Source organism: Urocitellus parryii, chromosome 14 (assembly GCF_045843805.1).
Source record: "Urocitellus parryii isolate mUroPar1 chromosome 14, mUroPar1.hap1, whole genome shotgun sequence".
In the NCBI taxonomy this organism is placed as follows: Eukaryota; Metazoa; Chordata; class Mammalia; order Rodentia; family Sciuridae; genus Urocitellus; species Urocitellus parryii.
In genome coordinates, this window is record NC_135544.1 from 29794997 (window position 1) to 29818276 (window position 23280).

The 23280-nt window shown below is 34.5% G+C and overlaps 2 protein-coding genes across 2 annotated transcripts in view; one reads left to right on the forward strand and one right to left on the reverse strand.

Annotated features, from left to right (window-relative positions):
• Trappc11 (trafficking protein particle complex subunit 11) overlaps positions 1-2230 on the reverse strand; it is a 47540-nt gene extending 45310 nt beyond the window's left edge. Inside the window, exon 1 of the mRNA XM_026400592.2 lies at positions 2108-2230. The gene's annotated coding sequence lies outside the window, so the exon portion shown is untranslated. The remainder of the gene's footprint in view (positions 1-2107) is intronic.
• A 233-nt stretch (positions 2231-2463) lies between these two features.
• On the forward strand, positions 2464-18930 carry Rwdd4 (RWD domain containing 4). Its single transcript, XM_077792492.1, has 7 exons — positions 2464-2738; positions 4766-4846; positions 9831-9940; positions 10021-10168; positions 11507-11624; positions 14064-14113; positions 17163-18930. The coding sequence occupies exons 1-7, from the start codon at positions 2715-2717 to the stop codon at positions 17193-17195; spliced, it is 564 nt and encodes a 187-aa protein (XP_077648618.1). The 5' UTR covers positions 2464-2714; the 3' UTR covers positions 17196-18930.
• The last annotated feature ends 4350 nt before the right edge of the window (positions 18931-23280 follow it).

The window sequence follows — 23280 nt, forward strand, 5'->3', positions numbered from 1 at the left end:
ATAACTTCCTCTAATTTCTCTGTAATAGATAACACCAAATTTTTCAATGTCTAGAATATTATTAATATAATATGCTTATTAAAGTAACAATTATTTTCTCATTTTCAAAATTTAATATAAAATGTACTATTTAAGGGAATATTTGAAAGAAAAATAATAATTAATGGAATTTGCTAGGAGGGTATGTCTCTATTATGCCATTTAGCTAAGACTATAATAAATCCAAGTATGTGCTGACTTTGGAAAAACACTTACATGAAAATGTGCTTTTTCCAAACAAAACTGCGATTTTTTAAAATAACCTCATTTTAAAAAAGAGGTATCATGAGCTCCTTAAAAAACGTGATGTTTGGGAGCTGGGGTTGTAGTTCAGCGGTGGAGTGCTTGCCTAAGCACATGTGAGGCACTGGGTTCAACTCTTAGCTCCATATATAAATAAATAGAATAAAGACCCATTAACAATTAAAGAAGAAAGAAGGTGATGTTCACCAATATATCATACAGAACTCAGCATAATAGTGTGAAAAATGAGGTGCACTTATGCCACTACTTGATCCCTAAAACATGGAATATTTGTAACTGAAAAGTTAATTTAGGAAAGACTACTAAGCATCTTATGTTCATGTACTAAGAACAATGAACATTGAATAAATGATTTGGAAAGTTTGCCAGAAATGATAACTGTCTACAATATAAATTGCGAAATTCTTCAGATAGATATTTTTAAGACAGGATTAAGCTACAAGGGCAAAGATAAAATATGCTATAACTAGGGGGAATGAACACTAAAAAGAGGTAATCCAAATATAAGATATGTACCTTTGCTTAATACCAAAGAAGCCAGACTAGAGCTCTAAAGGTTAATTTTTCTTAATAATCCCAAACACTCAAAAGAAATAGCTGTCATCTTTGAATATGGAGTAAAAATAAAGGGAACTACAAATGACTTATAAAACTTTAAATCAATGCTGACCCAAGAGAAATATAATATCAGCCACACAAATAATTTAAAAATTTCTAGCAGTCATATTAAAAGTAAAAAGAAAAATGGAACTCATTTTAATAATATTTTGTTTAATCTGGTAAATCTAAAAACATCATGCAAACATTAATGCTATTAATGATATTTTGCATTTTTTTCTTCACTTAGTCTTGAAAATCTAATATTTTATATGCACAGCACATATCCATTCAAACTAGCCTATTTCAAGTGCTCAATAGCCACACGCGGCTATTGGTAACCATAATGGACAATGTAGCTCTAAATTATGGTAAATATTCCAAAATTACTATATGAAAACTGTATCATAAATTCCTCCCATATTCTACCTTAAAAGTTAGACACTTGAAATAATCATGCTTATTCTGAAACATAGTGATGGAAGAATGGGAAGAACACAGGTCAAGGACAAGTGCAGACCGAATGGATGTTAATGACAGCCAGGGGAAGAGAAATTTCCAGATATCCTGGAAGTAGCCAATGGGGCAACTAACCAAACTGACATTGAAAGGCATGCAGAAGCAGTAAATGAACGTTCTGGATGGAGGCCATGTAATGCAAGGGAAGTAATCTGGCAGCTAGCATGGAAGATGTAAGGAAGGTGATCCAATCAAAGTGGTAAAAAAAAAAAAAAAAAAAAAGAATGTGATGGTTATTTTTAAATTAACTGTAAGTTCAGGATGCAGGACATATGCTATTAGAAATGGAATTCAGAAATGTCCAACTACAAAATGATCAAAATAAGAATGACAGTTTGGAGCCGAAATGGGGGTGGGGTGTGAAAAGCTGATTTGGGGATGTGAAGCAATACTATTCCTAAAAAAACTCAGGAAAAGATTGTGCCCTGGTAGCTCCAATAAGGACTGGAAGATAAATATCTTTGTAAGCCCAAAGGCAGACGAAATCTTTCTCTCCTACGACCACCCACCACACCTGAAAGTTCCTAGAAATAAGCGCGTTTCATTTCGGGGCTAACAGGGAAGTTCCAGGATTGACACTCCTTTACGCCTTAGGAAAACGCAGGCCCTCAAATCAGTACTGATAAGAGCTAGTCGTTTTTTCTCGGCAGTCTCGCCAGGCCCCACATATCTCCGGGCCCACACTCACCCAGGACGCACGCCCTGGGCCCGCAGTAGCTGTGGCCGGTCGCCGCCAGCAAGGAAAGGACGAGGGGAGGCAGGCAGGGGTGTCACAGACTGCCTAGAACAGTCCCTACGCTCGAAGCCCGTGAGCCGGCTCCAGTAGGCGAGACTTCCTTTTCCACACACACTGGCACAGGAAGCACTTTTTGGACCTGCGTGACAGCACTCTACACCAATCGCAGTCCTGTATCTTTACGTTGCTCCTCAAAACGTCAGGAAGGCGCTCCACTTCCCAGAGGAGAAAGATATGGGGGCGGAGCCAATAGGAGCCAATAGGAGAAGCGGTAAGTGGGAGGGGGCGGAGCCTCTGCCGTTGCCGCCCTGCAGCCTCCTACTAGACGCCTGAGCGCCCCACCTGCCACGGCCTCGGCCTTCCGCCCACTGCCCACCTAGTACTGCTGGGTACTGCAGACCGCTGAGTGTGCGCGTGAACTCGCGTTTTCGGCTCCGAAGGAGCTTACTCCCCACCCTGCTTACGCGGCACCGGAGGGGAACGCCCTGGCCTCGGGGCCGCTGCTCTTGCTTTTTCTTAGTTGTCGCGAACACTGTCCGCCTGGGAGGCGCCCGGCGCGATGAGCGCCAACGAGGACCAGGAGGTGAGTTCTCGGGCTGGACACTCTTTTTCCTCGCTAGTCCGTAGGTAGGGCATCCTAGCAGCCCGAGGCCCCGCACGTGTGTCCTTCGCCTTAGAGCCCGGCTGAGATGCCCTTCCAGGAGGGGTCAAGTATGTGTGACTGGGGGAGGGTCCGCCTTGACCTCACCCTACCCGCATTTGTATCTTTGCAAACCTGACAATCTACCTAGGTTCCTTATTACCAAAAATGAGTGCCCTTGGTACCCGACCCTGGTGTGCTTGTCTGTCTTTATATCCCACGTTGCTTAGCGCTTGGGTCCTGAGTTATGCTGACTTGGAATCTGACCACCTTTAAATTTTAAAATGCGTTGGCTGGTAAAGAGAGGGTTAATTGAGTTAGCTAAATTTCTGGTCGGGGAAAATAATGACACTAGTGTCTCCAGTTTCTCTTCATACTGTCTAGTGAACTCATTTATCCATCTGTTAGTTGTTCAGTGACTACAAAATTTATTTTGAGTATATAGATACCATCTGAATTGTAGGGTTTATGCTTATTTTATTGTGAAATGTTTGACATTGAATCATTTAATAGAGTTGGAAGGGATGCCAAAGGTCGTCTGGAGGGGACTCTTCTAACTGTAATGTGTATAAATGAGGAAAGATGTCTATAGTGATAATGTGAGTGCCCCAGGCTGCACATTGAATATATGGTAGAATTAGGATTAGGACCCAAGTCTCCCTGGATAGTAGATTAGTAGTATTTCCCTGTCTATTTAGAATGGAGTGTATTACTTGAAAGTCAGCATTTTACATGATATCTAAATACCCTTCTAAAATATTCTTTCCAGGTGAGTTTCTAAAGCATTAATAATCCTGACTCCTGGCGGATGGGGGGATATGTTCCTAGGAAGAACTGGAGGAGGAGATGTTTAATCAATGGATACAGAGTTACAAGTAAATAGGAAGAATAAGTTATGTTCGGTTACACTGTAGAGTGGCCATAGTTAACAATAGTGTGATGCATATTTAAAAATAGCTACAAGAAGGGATTTCAAGTGGTCTCACCCCTGAAGAAACAGTGAATTGGTAGCAAGAGAAACTTGTGGAGCCTTTCCGAAATCCAGATAGACTGCAGGAGTGGTGTTTTTCCGCTAATGAACCAATTGAATTACCTTAAGAAGGATTAGATACATCTTGTTTTACATGTACTTGCTAGGTTTTAAGTATTTCTTCTTACTCTCTTGGGCTGTCATATACTATTTCTTTAACAATTTATTCTAAAATTTTGTCCATGTAGATTAAGGTCATCATCTTTATTTTATAAAATTCATGACATGAAATCTTTTTTTAGAAAACTCAAACATTTACCCAAATGCATTCTTTCTTGCATCTCTTCTCAGGAATTCACCCGGTGCTCTCTAAAAGTGATTGAGACTTCTTTATAAAGCCATAGTATTCTAAGAAATATTTTCAGGCAAGAATTACTAGTTTCTTGTAGTCCTATCCTCTTATCTTGAGTAGATCCTGTCAATGTTTTTCTTAAAAGTTCTTGTGCCTTACCTGTTGTTTTGTTTTTATAGCTTTGTATCATTCTATGGAAAGAATTACAAACATAAATAATATATGTAAAGAGTGAGAATTTGTTTATGCTTCTTATTTTTCATCTTCAAGTTTAATACTTTCTCTGTCCCAGGCTGCTTTTCGATAGAATGATAGAGGGCACCTTCTCTGGAGTTGCTTTAAACCAAATCTTACATTCCTCTATAGTAGGAAGGAGGAAATCTGGTGATAGGATCTTCTTCACAAGATTGATTTGAGAATTAATTGAGAAGACACAATGTAAAATGCTTAGCGTTGTCTAATACATAGTTTCAAAGTAAGTATTTTCAGTGTGATTGTGATTTGTTGGTATGTACACATATATCATCATCATCTAAGTTCTTATAAGTTAACCAATTTTATGTAGTTGAGTGGGCTTGAATCAGAAGCTAAATACCCTACATTTAATCCATTTATACCACTAATCCTAACTCATTGATTTTCTTTCAGATGGAACTAGAAGCATTACGTTCTATTTATGAAGGAGATGAAAGTTTCCGGGAATTAAGTCCAGTTTCATTTCAATATAGGGTAAGACATGGCATGAATAGGTATACTTATTGCTTTGCTAGGAAAAAACCAAAGATTGCTAAAATTGCTGATTATTTTTTTAAATTTAATGTTTTAAATTTATTACATCTTTGTGTTTTCCGAAGCAGTTAAATAGAAGATTCATCACAGTGACGTTAACCATTCTTAACATTTTGAATTTAATTCAGAATCTATTTTAAAACCAAGATAACTTATTTTTTTATTGTGCCAGAATCATAAAACGTTAGACATGGAGAAACCTTGGAAATTATATGGTCTTGCCTTCTTAAAGATGACTTCTCTCCATTTAACTTCTAAAGCTCCTATAGCTGATATTGATAAATATTAAGGTGAAAATCCAAGATTATATTCCAGGTCTGGTGTGCTTTTTACTACCCTATGATATAGTCAAGAAAGGGTGATATTTTTTTAATTCTGCATTCTAAATATGTATGGATATTTAATATATGTAATGGACACATATGAAACATTTTTCTTTGAAATGGGAGTTGCTTGTAACTTATCAACATAAAAGAATGTCATTGTTTTATGTTGTAAATAAATATAAACAAGTTATCCAAGAGATTACAAGTAATAAAAGATTTATGGCTATTATGCACATTGCCACCATTTAAAATAAATTACATAAGAAATGATCTTTATATATGATTTTATTGTAGATGATCACAGGAAGTAATTTCCTTATAGTTACTTCCTTTGGATGCTCTTTTCTCTGCTCAACAGTTCTCATTTCCCTTTCAAGTTTATTATTTTATTACCATTTTCATGCACATAGCAGCCAGGAGACTTTTTTTTTTTAATGAGAGAGTATTTTTTTTTTCAATTAATGACGAAGACACTACAGTTCTAAATACCAGACAGAATCATGGAGAAATTTTTAAAATAAATTTAACACTACAAAGAAAACTTGGAAAAGTATGACACTTCTAAATAAAAAATATATAGCTAGCTTCAACCGGGGTTTTTTTTTAATAGCCAAAATTAAAAGTGGAGTAACATCCTAGGTGCTTCTGTTGAGTCCAGCTGCCTCCTCAAACTTTATTAACTATTGTCATCCTCCTCTTAGTGAATGGGAAAATTTCCCTGTACTTTCCTAAATGTCTCCATTAGTATCAGTTATTTATTGAGCACTCAGCACCATATGCAGAATGCTCTAAAATCTCAATCTACTATCTCCAATCTCATGTGTCATTCCTCTTCAATCCATCCTTTGTACTATAGAATGGATGTTGACAATCAAAGGAGATAAGTTATTAAGTTCTGCCAGTGCCTGAGTCAAGCCCTTCAGTTCTTATATAGAATGATTTAGAAGGCTCCTAAATGACTGACTTTCCTACTTTCAGTGGTCCTCCAACAGATAGTCATCTCATTCCCTTTTTGAAAAGGATTCTCCATGGATCCTTCACCTATATAAAAAATGAGAGCTAAATTCCTTAGCTTGACACTCAAAAGACTGATTTGAAATGCCTCTCTAGACCTTCCCAGCTAATAACATGTATTAAACATAATAGATTGTTAAATATTTTCCTGAAGTTGTTTTTTTTTTAAAAAAAATTATGTTTTTTAATACATTCTTTGCTCTTTCCCTCACCTCTTATCCATTATTCATCTGGCTTTTCCTTTAAGGCCTAACTCAAGCTGCTTCTGATATATTTGACCCATGTCTCCTATTTCTGCCCTGACTTTGAAGCAAAAGTAACCATGCTCTTTCTACCTTGCTCTATTTCTTTTAAACTAGTATACTATAATTTAGTGAGTCATCTAAATGAGCTATCTTCCTTAAAGACATGAGTGGTGTTGTCTTTTTTTTTTTTTTATCTTCAGTATCTATTTAGCATAATATGAGACATGTGGCAATTTATTCCTAAGGATACCTGGAGTAGGGACTTAGTGATGGCAGAAAGCAAGTAACTTTTATCACATTTTAATTATCTTTGTATTCAAAACAAGCATAAACTGATGGCATTATTGTGCACATAATCAACTTATACAGGTATATCAATAGATTCCTACATTTATTTGATACGATTTCTGAGGCCCACCTTAGATTGGTATGGAATATGATTAAGACTAAAGGGAGTGAGGATAAAAAACTAATGTAAAGAAAATAAAGGTGAATCAAGTAATAATTCAGTTGAAAAAAATTTAATCTTATTGCTATTTAAAATCAATATTTTTAGGGGCTGGGATTGTGGCTCAGCGGTGGAGCGCTCGCCTGGCATGGGCGGGACCCAGGTTCCATCCTCAACACCACATAAAAATAAAGGCATTGTGTTGTCCATCTACACCTAAAAAAAATAAATATTTTTTAAAAATTAATATTTTTAGAAACAAATAGAACATATTTTTTAGAAAAGCTACAGAGAAGGTGCTGATTCATGAACTATCCCATGGTATTATTAGAAAACCACCATGTTGCAACCACCAGTGCAATAATTGATTCAGGCAAGATTATTAATGGATGCTAAAACCTTGAGGTAAAAGGTTTTTGAGAAACAAGGTATTCACACAGTTTTGAAGTATTATTCACAAGATTGCTTGGTTACAAAATGAAAAGGTGCCTTAACAGTGAAGAGATCTGGAGAATATCACCTTAACCAAGTGATCAAATTTAGGATCAGTAGTGATGATTCCAGAAGATCTTATGAGCCTCCCTAGATGATGCTAAGAGAGTATGTCACATCATCTATATAGTATCCTTATCAAAAATGTTGAATTTGAGGCGAGGATGTGGAGAAAAAGGTACTCTTGTACATTGCTGGTGGGACTGCAAATTGGTGCGGCCAATTTGGAAAGCAGTTTGGAGATTCCTGGGAAAGCTGGGAATGGAACCACCATTTGACCCTGCTATTGCCCTTCTCGGACTATTCCCTGAAGACCTTAAAAGAGCATGCTACAGGGATGCTGCCACATCGATGTTCATAGCAGCACAATTCACAATAGCTAGACTGTGGAACCAACCCAGATGCCCTTCAATAGATGAATGGATAAAAAAAATGTGGCATCTATACACAATGGAGTACTATGCAGCAATAAAAAATGACAAAATCATAGAATTTGGAGGGAAATGGATGGCACTAGAGCAGATTATGCTTAGTGAAGCTAGTCAATCCATAAAAAACAAATACCAAATGGCTTCTTTGATATAATGAGAGCAACTATGAACAGAGCAGGGAGGAAGAGCAGGAAGAAAAGATTAACATTAAACAGAGACATGAGATGGGAGGGAAAGGGAGAGAAAAGGGAAATTGCATGGAAATGAAGGGAGACCCTCATTGCTATACAATATTACATATAAGAGGTTGTGAGGGGAATGGGAAAATTAACAAGGAGAGAAATGAATTACAATAGATGGGGTAGAGAGAGAAGATGGGAGGGGAGGGGAGGGGGGATAGTAGGGGATAGGAAAAGTAGCAGAATACAACAATTACTAATTGGGCATTATGTAAAATTGTGGATGTGTAACCGACGTGATTCTGCAATCTGCATTTGGGGTAAAATTGGGAGTTCATAACCCACTTCAATCTAATGTATGAAATATGATATGTCATGAGCTTTGTAATGTTGTGAACAACCAATAAAAAAAATAATAAAAAAAGAAAAGAAAAAAAATGTTGAATTTGAATCTGTATAGAGGAAACAGTTCATATCTAGCTAGAAAACTAGCCTAGATTCTTATAAAAGACATTTAAAAAGCCGGGGAGAGTGCTGGGGACTCTTCTAAATGATCCTTTAATGAATTATATATTTGTGGGTTAGGGTGATGTCTATTAAAGGATATTTTAGATATGATTGGAGAATTTTTAACATGAATTATAAATTAGGTAATATTTTTGTATCAATGTTGACTTTCTTAGGTGTGATAATGGTCCTGTGGTTATAAAAGAGAATGTTCTTAGGATACTTTACCCAAGTATATTTGAAGACATTACTTTCAAACTGTTCAACAAAAAAAAGGGAAAAAAGGAAAAATATCACATATGTTAGGAGAGTGGATAAAAAGGGAGAAATAAAGTAAATGGAACAAAAAGTACTTAGTAAATAAATTTCAGTGAGCATTCATTGTACTATTTCAGTTTTAAGATTATAATTTAAAGAAAAACAAATGTTGGGGAAGCAAAAGAAACAAAAGACATGCTTAAATTATTCAGGAATTACTGTCCAGCCTAAGGTATTATTTTTCCTTACCCATTTCTTTCTCTCTCAATTTTATATTTCATTTTCTTATTTCTTGGAATTGTGTGAATGATATACAAATAATTGTATTTTAATTATTTGTTCTTCTTGACTGTTGTGATGTCATAGTTAGAAAACTTGAGACAAAGATGAATTTCAGTTTGTGGATTATTATTTTTGTCCTTTTTTTTGGCGGGGGGTGTATCAGGGATTGAACCCAGGAGTGCTTACCCACTGAGCCACATCCCCAGAGTTGTTTTTTGTTTTTTTGTTTGTTTGTTTGTTTTGTTTTGTTTTGTTTTTTGAGACAGGATCTCACTAAGTTGCTTAGGGCCTTGCTAAATTGCTCTGCTGGGGCTGGCTTTGAACCAAGGATCCTCCTTCCTCAGCCTCCTGAGCTTTGGGATTACAGGCTTATTCTACCATGACTCCCCGTTATCTTCTTATTCCCCCAGTTGATGTCTTATCTTCATTCCCAGCAAATTTGGTGGAAACCAAAATTTTACATAAGATGTGGCCTTGGTACTAGAAAAGCTGATAGACTGATAGAGAGACCATGGTCATAAACTACACCTGTTAATGTAGACTGGGACTAAATTAAAAGTTAGACTCCCTTTATATTCTCCTTTGCCCCGCTCAGTCTTAGCCTACACCCATGAACTTTTCAAAATATTACTTTTCTGATCTGAGCATGAGTATTGGAAATAATTAATTATTTTAAAGATCATGATTTAGCACTCTGTCTTTTTATCACTTTTCACAAGCCTAAGATTTCCCTTTTCTTCAGATAGGTGAAAATGGTGATCCCAAAGCCTTCTTAATAGAGATTTCCTGGACAGAAACATATCCCCAAACACCTCCAATTATATCTATGAACGCTTTTTTTAACAACACCATGTGAGTAGTTTTGTTTTCATTGTTTTTTCATTTCACTCTCTATTTTACTCTCCTCTTAACATGTTTGTTCTGCATTGTAGATCATCAGCTGTAAAGCAGAGTATATTAGCCAAGTTACAGGAAGCTGTGGAAGTGAATCTTGGAACTGCTATGACCTATACATTGTTTGAATATGCCAAAGACAATAAAGAGCAGTTCATGGAGAATCATCATCCCATTAATTCTACAGTGAGTATGTGATGATTTTTTTTGCAAGATTCTTTTGTTGTTTTAGTTTTAGCCTGCTATTGATTAATTTTAGATCCTTAATATTTTTTTTTTAAATTGGAAGCAGACTTCATCAAAACTAGAGTACTTATTTTCATAAAACTGGGATATTGTAGAACCTAGTTTTGTTGTTGTTAGGTTTTTTGGTTTGTTTTTGATTTTGATTTTTGGAGTACTGGGGATTAAACCCTGGTCCTTAGTGCATGCTAGACGAGCTGTCTACTAATAAGCCACATCCCCAGTCCAAGAATCTAGTATTTTTAAAATTTACTTAATCTCTTTATAGAACTTAGATTAGCTAAGTTTTTTCTTATGTAGCACTAAAATATGTATGAAATTGATTTCTCCATGAGACTTATTTTTTAAATAGCTTTGTCATAGTTCAATTTGAAGGTGTTACAGCTTTAGGAGACCTTAATGAATAGAAAAAATAATGAATTTATTTCTAGAATAATTTTAGGAAATAATCATCTTTATGCTTTTTGCATCAAGTCTTGCTTGCACTGAAAGACTTTCAGTTGTCACCATTAATTGAGTTGTATCCTGTGAACAATACTATAAGTTTTTTGGCAGCAAAGGCCATGTTTTCTACTTGAATGGTTGTGGCTTCCACATTCTCAACAAAACACATAGAAGAAAACTCAAAGACAAATGGAGGAGCAGGAGAGGTTAGTAACTGAGCACATGGGCCTAGGGCCAGCCTGCCTGAGTTCAGATCCTCACTTAACCACTTATTAACTCTGACTTTAGGCAAGTGTTTTAATATGTCTATGCTTAGTTTCTCACCAGCAAAATGAGGATTATAATAGTATCTACCTTATAAAATTATAGTAAAGATCAAATGAGTGGCATGTAAATCATTTATAGCTGTGGTTAACTCCTAGAAAGCATTGTAAATTTTAGCTATCCTAAATACTGACCATATGAACCCAAATGTTTTAAAGATTTTCTTCAGGGAACCAGGATGTTTTAAGTAGGTACATATTTAACTTTCCAAATAGTAAACGTTAACCAAACTGTAAATCGGTCATGGAACCTTGTGTCTTTAACATAATACATATAATCAAATCTTCCTTCTTAGGGTTTTGGTTTTAACTCTTGCACTTAGTATTAAGTTCTTTGATGTGAACTACTGAGTGAAACCAATAATGTGTTAAGGGTACCCGATTTAATAAATGGGATTCTTTCATTTCATAGGTCTAGAAATTTTAAACCTTTTTTGGATAAAGCTATATTTAATGTAACTCAGTAATAAGGTTGGAGTCTGAGAACTGTTTCTTCTTCTAAATTTTTTTTCAGACATCTATAAGCAATATCATCTCTGTTGAAACTCCTAATACAGCTCCATCAAATAAGAAAAAAGACAAAAAAGAACAACTTTCTAAAGCCCAGAAACGTAAACTGGCAGACAAAACAGGTTTGTGTTATTTTTTGTCTTTTTATAACACAGATAAATGGGTTGCTTTTTGGCATGATATGGATGCTTAATATATTTAGATTTAGAATATTAATTCTCTATTCTTTGTTCTTGGAACATTTAGATCAGAGACTTCTTGGGTCACAGGAATATTATAGATATTTAATGCTACTTTATCACAAGAGATAATCATTTGAAAATAAGATCACTGAGTGGCAAAGTAACTATAAATGAGTCTGAAGATGAGCAACATTAGAATAGTATGGAAAAATGTATGTCCCACTTGTACACTCTAGCATGTTCGGGGTTTTCTAATTTACCTTTATGGCACATGTACATAATATTAAAAACTGTATAGAATAAACCTTTCTCTTGAAATGAAGTCTGATAATACCATTAAATCTTAGCATTGTAAATAAATAATTTAATAATTTTGTATATAGTTAACTTATTTGTACAACAACAATAAGATTTAAGAACAGAAATCCCATGTGTCCTAAACCAGAGTCCTTTAGAAAAGGATTATAAACTTCTACAATACACTTGATACCTTTACTTAACTTGGAAATTTGCAAATTGATATCAGTCTATAAATTTTTCCTGGTTGGGAAAAATGTGAACACTATCATGCATACACATTTATACTTAAAAATCTGTGCACTACTGGTGTAAGGTTATAAAATGCTCTTTACTAAAAACTGATCCTTTTATTTTGATGAGGGGGTTTAAAATTCTCTTGTAATATGATTGGTGGTTTATGTTTTATTTAATGTCTATCTATGGCAGAATATAAATAAAGCAACCCTGTGTTAGTCCTCAAAACTACATTTTTGAAATTGTAATGGTTTGTGAAATAAAAATCTAGGCATCTGTTATACCTCATGTCAAAGCAGCATTAAAATATGAACAATGGAAACAATACATTCTTAACATGTTATGGTCTGTTTTCTAGAATTTTGATTACTATTTTTTTGCAGTGTTTTCGCATTTGTGTCAATTACCTGTTACTTTCAAGAAGAATGACCTATGATCCCTTTTTTTCACTAATATCTCCCAAACTTCATTCTCTTTGATGATATCCACCTAAATTAGTTGTTTTCTCCTTATAATGGCAATGTAGCAATTAGTGACTTGAAGCTTTCATTCCTAATAAAATTTTAATAGAACACAGCACTGTGAGTAAGGTATAATTAACCAAAATTAGTGACCTTCCACTGTGTACCTCATAACTAACAACCAGTAGGATAAGATTCTTATTGGCATGAAAGAGAAAAGAACCATTAGCATCTAAAATTGAGCTCCAATAATATTGCCTCTTTCCTATAAGAATCCTGGGGTTAGGAGGATAAAGTCATACTCAGTGGTAGAGCACTTGCCTAGTACATGTAATGCACTGGGTTCAATCCTTAGCATCACACAAAAATAAATAAATAAAATAAAGGTATTGTGTCCATCTACAACAACAACTAAAAAAAAAAAAAAAAGGAATCCTGGGGTTATTTGCTTTTTCACTTGCTGTAAAATTAATACAGGTTGAGTATCCTTCATCTAAAATATTTAAGACCAGAAGCATTCAAATTTTGGAATATTTGTGTAGTTATCAATTGAGCAACCCTATTCTAAAAATCCACAATCTGAAATGCTCCAAAATCTAAAACTACTCAAACAGTTTCAAATGTTGGAGCATTTTGAATTTCAGATTTTTGGTTATGTATGCTCAGTCAGTATTATTTTTAATATAGACTTTGATGGCTTCATAAAATGAGATATACATAGAACATACTTGAAGCATAAAGGAAATCAAGCCATTTGAATTAAATAATTTTTAAATAGTATTGATTGTTTTGAACTTGTGTATCAAAAGAATAAAAACACCTTATAAACTATGAATTCTTCTGTAAGTTCTTATGAACTTACAAGTATACTCAATAGAAGAATTATTTAAATAATACTTTATCAGAGCATAACCAATTTTACATAAATTAACCAGGCCTCTTCTTAGTCTTGAAGCCACCCATATGTTTGTGAGACCTCCTGTGTTGGCCTAACTTCCTGGTGTGAAATGCTCATTCATGAAACAGTGAACTAGCACAACTTCTTACTTAATAAGCAGGGACTTTATATAAAGAAGAATTCTGCAATCCATGAAACTAATAAATTGATTCCAACCCACCTGCGTATTTTTCCTTAATAATAGGGTTTTGTCTTGAATGGAAACAAAGTAAATGTAAAAAGGGGATATACATCAACTACTTTGCAAAAATTCCCAGGAGAATGGTGCTTTCAACTCACAAAGATGATAAACTATTTTTATGACTTAGAAATATGGGATTTAAACCTTGAATCTATTTGCTATATATAATGTACAAAATCATATTTGTTAGAAAATTTGGAACTAGCTGAGTCTTAGAAATACAAATACTCTATTTTATTCTTCAGATCACAAAGGGGAACTTCCTCGAGGCTGGAACTGGGTTGATGTTGTGAAGGTATATAATATTTATATTCTCGTCTTCAAAACTGTTACAGTTATTGCCATCAATTAATGAAATTTATGTTTTCAATTCCTACCCTCTCTGCAATCTTTGGAATTTCCTGGGATGTCTGTTTACATTCAGCATGTAAGTATTTTTGAAATATCCTTCGTTCTTGGCTTCCTAATATCCTGAGTTTTAGATGTTCTTTTCTTAAGTATTGCAAAGTCTACAGAAGTAAGTTATTGCTACAAAAAGCATGACTGTTTACATAAGTTTATATCAAGAATGGACATGCTTATAAATGACTTTAAATTATGGATAATATGGAAACTGAAGAAAAAACCAGTCATGGAAAGGAATGTTTCAGTTTTATTTTTAAAGACAGACTATAAATGTAGTTGCCCATCATTAGCAAAAAAGATTTTCTGGATTTGTTGCTTAAAATTGTTTACATTCTATTTTTAAATTCCTCAAATTTGTCTTGCACTTTCTAGTTTCAAATATATTAACTTACATTTAACACAGTAAGCTAGTTCTCTTTGTAGGACTTCATGAAATAAGTTTTGCATGGCAATTAGTCCACAACTGCTGTAAGTATTTAAAAGTAAAGATTAGGGTTTTAGTGAGAACCCACAGATATGAATAATTTACAAGCAGCTTATTCTTTTTTTTTTAATAAAACAGAATATATGTTCATCAATCAATAGTGACTACTCTCTTTTTAAAAATATCTTTATTATTTTTATGTGGTGTTGAGGATCAAACCCAGTATCTCACACATGCTAGGCAAGGGCTCTACCACTGCTCTACCACAACCCCAGCCCCAAGCAGCTTATTCTTTTTTTTTAATTTTTATTTATTTTTTTTTTAAAGAGAGAGTGAGAGAGAGAGAAAGAAATTTTTTTAATATTTAGTTTTTAGTTTTCGGCGGACACAACATCTTTGTTTGTATGTGGTGCTGAGGATCGAACCCAGGCCGCACGTATGCCAGGCGAGCCTGCTACCGCTTGAGCCACATCCCCAGCCCAAGCAGTTTATTCTTGAAGTTTATTTTAAAAGCAACTATTTGGCCCATGAAATGTGTGTTCTATAGAAACTGTTTAATCTTTGTATGTCTAGATATAGGGGAAAGTTTTTTTTCTAAGAGTAGGGAGCCGTGAGGTGCAAAAAGAATAAAGATACACAATATATCTTCCTCCCTTCCTGGGCTAGAGGCTGATCTCATAGATAATTCCATTAAGAAAAGGCTACACTGACATTGGCTCATTATCTTTCCTTTGATGCTTGAGAAATACTTCATGTTGTCCTGCATATAGCTCGCCATCTGAACACATTTTCTCCCCAACATGCTCTGTGCTCTAGAATGATCTGTTTTCTCAGTCAGATGCTGATTCCCTAGCACAGCAGATCTCAGCTGAAAGTGAGAAGAAAAATAATCTGATTTATCTAAAAGGGAGTGATAGTGCTCCTCCTTCCCTAGCTCCAAAAGCTGTTTTTGAGAGAGTCCCTGATAATGTAAATAAAATTCCAAGTTTAAAAAAAAATAGTAAAATTCAAATAACCCAATAATCTTGGGAGATGGAAAACATTTTTTAAATTGGTGCATTATGATTTAATGGTGGGATTCATTGCAGCATATTTGTAAATGCACATAACATAATTTGATAGCTTTGTTCCATAGTATTCTTCCTAGGAAAAGATATTTTTAAGCCAATTACCTACTAGATAGTTTGTTCCCAGAATCTATTACTTTTAGCCAGTAGTTTACAAGTGTAATTCCTGAGATCATATCAGGTGGTATGCAAGGTCAAAACTATTTACATCACAACTTTATGATGTTGTTTGATTGTTTTATTCATTTTCTCCTGAGAGTTCAGTAGCATTTGGAGCAGCTGCGTGAACTGTGATGATGTCATCACTAATGCTCTATTAAATCACTAACAGAATGTGTGCTTTTTATATTCTTATGTTTTCCAAAAATTTCTCAGGTAGTAAGTTTGGAATCTAACAGTGTATGTTATTAATTGGGCTGTTCTTGATACTTTTGTGTATTGTCTTTCATGGTATCTTCTTTACTATAGAAAGAAATTTGTGAGACTCTCCAACCAGCTTCTATTGAGCTAGATAATAAAGAGATTTGTAAAAATGTAAAACCAGCCCCACTCTTAAATATTAAGTTTGGTTTGTTTCAGAAACTAGTTATATTTCCTTAAAAAATGTTATTGGGTTATATAATGGGTTTATTTTATTTTTATGTGAGTGAAACTTCTTGGTTTTAATTTCAAATGCAGTAAGTAAAAACCCACACTTAAAAAAAAAAAAAAAGAAGAAGAAGAAGAAGAGCTTTTAGGGGCCTCAGTGATTATGTGAAGAGTTTTGAAGTGTTGAGAATCACTACCCTTAGTAGTTTCTCCTTTTCACAGCTTCCCATATTTGTGAGAGTTATTGGGTACACGGGTTTCTCAGTGACTGGGTAGCTATTCTAATCAGAATTATTTTTGTATTACTTGAGAATTTTCTCTGCCTCACCCCCAAATTTACCAACTCCTACCAGAGATTTATTAGAATAGAATTGTAATTTAAGATATTTTAATGATGCTTTCAAAATTACACTTTAAGAATTATTTGGTTAAAATGTCTGTTGGGCTGAGGATGTAGCTCAGTGGAAGAGCAAGGACAGAGCCTTGGGTTCAATCCCCAGAACTGACCAAAAAAAGAATTTATTGTCTTGATAGAAAACAAAAACAGAATGTCATTTCTTTTATAAATGACACCTTCTATTTGTATAATCTTTGTTCTAATTTATTTTTATCTTGGCAAGCTCCAAGGAATATTTTTTCCTCTTGTTCTGTTGAGGTTATATATTTTTGTTGAGGATATGTTTTTAAACCTGTCTGAAGTAGCTAAGCCTATGATAAAAGCCATAGATATTTTAAAATTCAAGTTACTTGAACCTTAAAAGTAATAGATTCTGTTTGTTTGATATTGAATGGAAATAATGACTCAAATACTATGATTGCTTAAAGTTGTTGCATATTTCTTTTATCTTTTTTTTTAATAGTTAAGCAAAACTGGCTCTAAAGATGATGAATAATACTTGGAATTTGAGACAAGGAAAGAGCATCCTTTAAAAAGTAAACTATGTTCAACATCATTCATTAACTATTTTCTGGTATTAAGGTGACTTTTTATAAAATGCAGGTTTTTTTGTATGTTTCTTACATTAAAAAATGTTGTCAGTGGAAAGTTCATGAAAAGATCTGGTTGTATTACATTATTTTCACAAACTTGCCTTAATAAAAGGTGAAATGTTACTGTTTAGTATACTTTATGAAGCCTATTAAGCTTTATAAATGGACAAATATGGGAAATAATAATCAGTGTTAATTTGTATGATCTGATTGTAGTGGCTATGAGCCCTTTTCAAATGTCTTCCCAATACAGCAGAATTTTACATATACAGTTATTCCGTAGTTATTAATTATAGGTTTCCCATCTTAAAGTCTTCATCTCTTCTTTTGCTTAATCACTGAAGCATAAATTGCTTCAGAGAAATTTAAATACCAGTATTTAAACTTTTTATGAAACTCTTTGTAGTTCCTTTTTATTTTTCAATGATGAACTGTTTCCCTTTAATAAATTGGTATCTATTTATACTTTTCTTTTGATTTGGGTCAGGTGTTTGATCATGAGAACTTTCAATGACATGTGTAATAGGAGAATATAAAAACAAACCTGCCAAATACATTAGAAAGCATTTGAATAAATGCTGGCTCTTATTTAAAACATTTGCTGCATATAATAGGATGGGAATAAAAGATGCCTTAATATTTAATTTTTGTATTGTTGGGGACAATGATTTTAATAAATTCCTATTTATCTGCTATTGTGGTGTTTTCGTTGTTAGATAACTGACGTCTAAGTGGGTTCAACATAAAACCACATTTCAGGTCTTGTTATTTTTATAGTGTCTTCGAATATCCAAATGTATTTCTCAACCTCTGCATCTTTTTAATAATATACATAGAAGTCTTTCAAATGCTGAACTGTTACACATCCTTGATTTTTTTAAATCATTAATAGAGGAAACTATTGGTATAGTTTTACTAAGGAAAGAAGTTATTGATGTTTATGTGTGATTTATAGTGATTTCCTATATGCTCCCCAGCATTAAGAACACTTAGGACTACTGCCGTATATCTGAAAGGGTAGTTTGTTAGTATGTGAAGTTATTCTGCAGGTTTAAAGAATAATTAACTTCTAAAGAAATTACCTTAGCATAAGAGCAGTTTGAGATGTTTCTGTGGTTTTTACTGTTAAATTTGCCATCAATTAAATCATTTGAATTATATAGTAAGTATAATTATAGTGAAAGAATTTAATCTCATTTTAAAAGTGGAATCACATTTTGTTTCTTGAATTAATATCAAAATTGAGGACCACTAGAATTTGACAACTTTTGTTTTTAGGGTTGTGTATGTGTAGTTTTTGTTGTTGAGTAGATTTGTTTGCTCATTTAAAAAAATTTGGTAGTGGAAAAAATATTTTGTTTTGTTTTGAAGGTTCTGAAATTTTTCATGCTTATTGTGGTTCATAGATTACAAAGAATAATGCTAGTTAAATGCCAATGAACTATTTTTACTCTTTTTATATTTCTGGGGGTGATGGTGGCAGTGGTGCCTCTTATTACCTTATGTAAAACACTTGAATATTTTCATCAATATTGCCATCATCTGTGTAACACTCCCAGTATATTTTCTCAAAGCCTGTTTACTTAAAAATGTGTGGAATGACATAACTAATAAGCAATAAAGTCTGAGTTACAATGACTTTCCTACATGTTTTATTTCACATTACTTCAGAGAGAATTGTTGGTTTTATAAATCTCTGTAGCTTTCACATTACTTCAGAGAGAATTGTTGGTTTTATAAATCTCTGTAGCATTATGGTACGAGATAAACCCTCTATTGGAAATTGTGCAAATTGTTGAATTAAAAAATATTTTTCAGGCTGAGGTTGCAGCTTACTAGTAAAGCACTTACCTAGCACGCACAAGGCACTAAGTTTAATCCCATTACTACAAAAAAGGTTTTCAAATGAACTCGGAAGAAAGTTTTACCCATAGTCAAAAAAAAAGGGGGGGGGGAGTTGCAAACTGCAGGTTAAGGACAACTTTAATTTTCACAGCCTCAGAGTCTCAAATGAAGCGATGAAGTCCAGGATCAGCCCAAGGTAAGGAGTCCCACATAAAATGGCACATGTATATTCACAAACACTGACTGTGCTGTGGCTGAGTCCCATCTCCCTGTGAAGGTCAAAGAAGGAATTCCTACCTGGAACTCTAGTTCTAGATGGAGAGGTAAAATATAAGTATACATATACATATATACTCCTCTGAAAATTTGTACTCAAAAGTTACTTCATACATGGATTTCAGACCAAATTCTTCCCCATGTGGGTGCTCTCAAAGCACTAACAACAACAACAACAAAAAAAAAACCTTAAGCCAAGATTTTACTTTAAAGTAATATCAACTGGCACACACAAAAAAAACCCCACATATCTTCTCTTGAAAAAGAACCCACCTTCAACCCCAAGAAGTACCATACAGGCACTCACTCAAAATCATATAATTCACAAGCAAGGCAGCATGAGAGCCTGGGGAGCAACATAAAAACAAACTACAGATGAATCAGAGCCTAAAGTATATAGTAATATTATCAGATCCTTAAACATTTTAAGTAAGGAACAAGAAACTATTAAAAGTCACTAAGCATATTAGAAAAAGAACAGGACTTAGCAAAATGAAAAATAGGATAATTGAAATTTAAGTTACAGGTGAAGACAAGTACTGCTTACATGAATTTTGCATATATGAAGAGCTGAAGAGACCAACCTAAGAGGCAATGCCAGAATAAATAAATAATAGTTTTAATTTCTTACTGATAAGAACCAAAAATGAAATTGATTTCATGTTCCCACCATTTCTAGAGGAATCATTTCCTTGCTGAGTTTTCTGTGTAAATCTAACTTCTAAAATAAATTGTTTAATAGGCTGATGATGGTGATAAAATAGACAGGAAACCTTTCCACCCCTGCCCACTTTCCTTTTGTTACTGCTGGCCTCTGGGAGGTAGAAAGTTATCTTACGTGTTTTTCTGCAGCCTTCTTGGGCTATATGTCCTTTTCAATACCTTTCTCGAAGGTTGGGCCTACTAGGAAACTACTGATATTTTAAGCAACAAATTATAGCTAAACTCTTTTCTTTCTCCTTTCATTAATAAAAGGGATTGCAACTTAGAAAAGGAGGACACTGTCCACGGGGCAGGGGAGATGCAAATAAACAACATTTTGCTTCATATTAGGTGATGAGAAATTTACCTTGGGGCTGATGATGTAACTCAGTGAAGTCCCAGGTTCAATCCCTGCACCCAAAAACAAAAATTCAGAAGGAAAAAATTAACCTTGAAAGTTGTAATATGAGTTTGTAGAGTACAGGAGACAAGGAGAAGGAGGTTGGTGAGCCTTAACTGTACCTAGATTGAAGATTTTAGGTACTCTAGTACTTAATTCTGCTCCTGTATGGTGAAACTGAATGGCATGTGTTTGTGGGGTTTTTTTGTTTTGTTTTGTTTTTTAAATATTTATTTTTTAGTTGTAGATGGACATAATACCTTTATTTTATTTATTTATATGTGGTGCTAAGGATCGAACCCAGGGCCTTGGACCTGCTAGGTGAGTGTTTTACCACTGAGCCACAACCCCAGTCCCACGTATTTGTTTTTACAGAGGACAATAGGCATTCTGAGTCCCTTGTGATCAGTCTCTCTTGTGAAGGAAGACAATTAAACTTGGACCCCTGTAGCCTGCGGAGATTTTCATCTCTCTGAAGCTCCTTCAGTGAAAGCACACACTTTAAATACTGCATTCTTTTCACTATTTTGTATTCTTAAAAATGATGTTTTTCCAAATGTCTACCCAGTAGTATGATTTTTTTTAACATTAAAGTGAAATTAAAAACTTGAACAACCCTGCACACACAGTTTCTGTTTTTTGAAGATTACTAAATCTGAAATTTTTCAGTTGCCATTCACTCAAAAGCCAAATACTCCTTACCTTCCAGGGGCAGCTCAAAAGTTGAATTTTGAATTGATAGATGTTAGTTCTTTTGTTTAAAATCCCCATGAAACTGAGACACCATGGAGTTTGGGGGTTATAAGAATGTCCATCTGGGGGCTGGGGATGAGGCTCAAGTGGTAGCGCGCTCGCCTGGGTTCGATCCTCAGCACCACATACAAAGATGTTGTGTCCGCCGAAAACTAAAAAAAAAATAAATATTAAAAAATTCTCTCTCTCTCTCTCTCTCTCTCTCTCTCTCTCTCTCTCTCTCTCTCTCTTTAAAAAAAAAAAAAAGCATGTCTATCTGCTAAAAAGAAAATGCCTTATTCCCACAACATGCTGACAAGTGCCATCTGTTCAATTTGTCTGTGAGTTTCTATGTCAGTCTCATAAGTTTTAAAAATTCCTTAAGTTTTTATTAAAGTCATAGTCATAGTTTTAGAGGTCAAGTAGTTCCACAAGGGTTTTTAGTGTAAAAATATTCTCTTCCCTGCCACACCCCTCTTATCCCAATTTGCACCCAGGTAAGTAACTACTTTCAGCTGATTTTTGCTTAGACTTATCCATCAGACCCTGGAAGGTCACCTACTGCTGGGTGTGACCTCATCTGCCAGTGTTCCTGTCTGGTAGCCTTTGTTCTGGCTGTTTTCTATTTATGAAATATTGCTCCTGATAACCATGTGGTTAACACCTCCAGATCTTGGTCTTTGTTTTTCACTACAAGGTAGAAAATCTTGCAGAGTTTTGAGCAGAGCAGTGAGGCCATCTGACTTACGTCTACATGGTTTATTCTGCCTTCCATGTTGGGAATAGACTGAAGCAAGAGGAAAGGCAGGGAGGTCAGTTATGAAGGAAGTGGGTGAAAGATGATGTTAGCTTGACAAGAGTGAGAGGTGGAGTGGGAGAGAAGTGGTCATTTTCTGGACATAAACTGAAGAAAAGGCCACAGGATTTGCTTATGGATCAGACTGAAGGCCTCAAGGATGACTCCAGTGTTTTTAGCCAAAGCAACTGAAAAAAACAACTGATAAAGACATTAATTCTCCTTAAATTATCCCATAAGTTTAAGGTAACCTCAGTAAAATTGCAACTGGATTTTTAAGAGAAGGAAGACCTGATTCCAGAGTTCTTAAGCAAAATGAAGTATACCACAATAGCCAGGAAAAGTACTGAAAAAGAAGGGTTATGAGGTATCTCTTCCTTTTTATAAAGCATATTTCTAGCAGCGAGAATTAAAGTGATATGGTGCTGGTGCCTGCTCAGATCAATGAAATAGAATAGAACTCAGAAATAGACCTAAATATGTATGGGAATTTAATAGATATCTCTGTAGGAAATACTTATTAAAGAAGTGCTGTAGGCTTACTGGATAGCCACCAAGGTGAAAAAGAAAGAATGAAAGATACTCCTGTCTCACACTTGATGTCAGTAATTTCCAGAGGGATGAAAAAAACTGAATAGAACATGTTGGAGATTTCTTAAATGTATGGTTTAATAGTGACACAAAACGGGGAAGCCTTAAATACCAACTAGATTTGATGACATTTAAAACAAAAAAGTAAAAACAAAAATTGTACATGGAAAAGTGTGCATAAACAGCAAACTAGGAAAAAGTACTTTCAATGTACACATATGTAAAAAGCCCATAGATATTAAGAAAACTAAGCAAAGTGTCAGTTGCATACAAATGACTTAAATGAAAAGAAAGGCATCACATCATATGAGAAATTAAAATTGCATCAAAATTCCACTTTGTTCGCATGAGAATGGCCAAGACTGAATAGTTTGGTGGCATCATTTTTGAAGATGGCAAACAGGTTCTCCCTTACAGAGCTTCTCATAGTGTAAATTGATGCAACCTTTATGAAGGCAAATTTAGCAATATATGCCAAAATCATAAAGGCTTTTGGTTTAGAAATCCCATCTCTATGAATTGTTCCCACTTCTATGGTTGTCTGTGTGTAAAATGATCCATGTACAGAGTTAGTGTCTTGTTTCCCAACTTGGCCATAATTATCAGTAGTTTTAGGTATATTTCAGGTGAAAGGGCCCAGATTAGC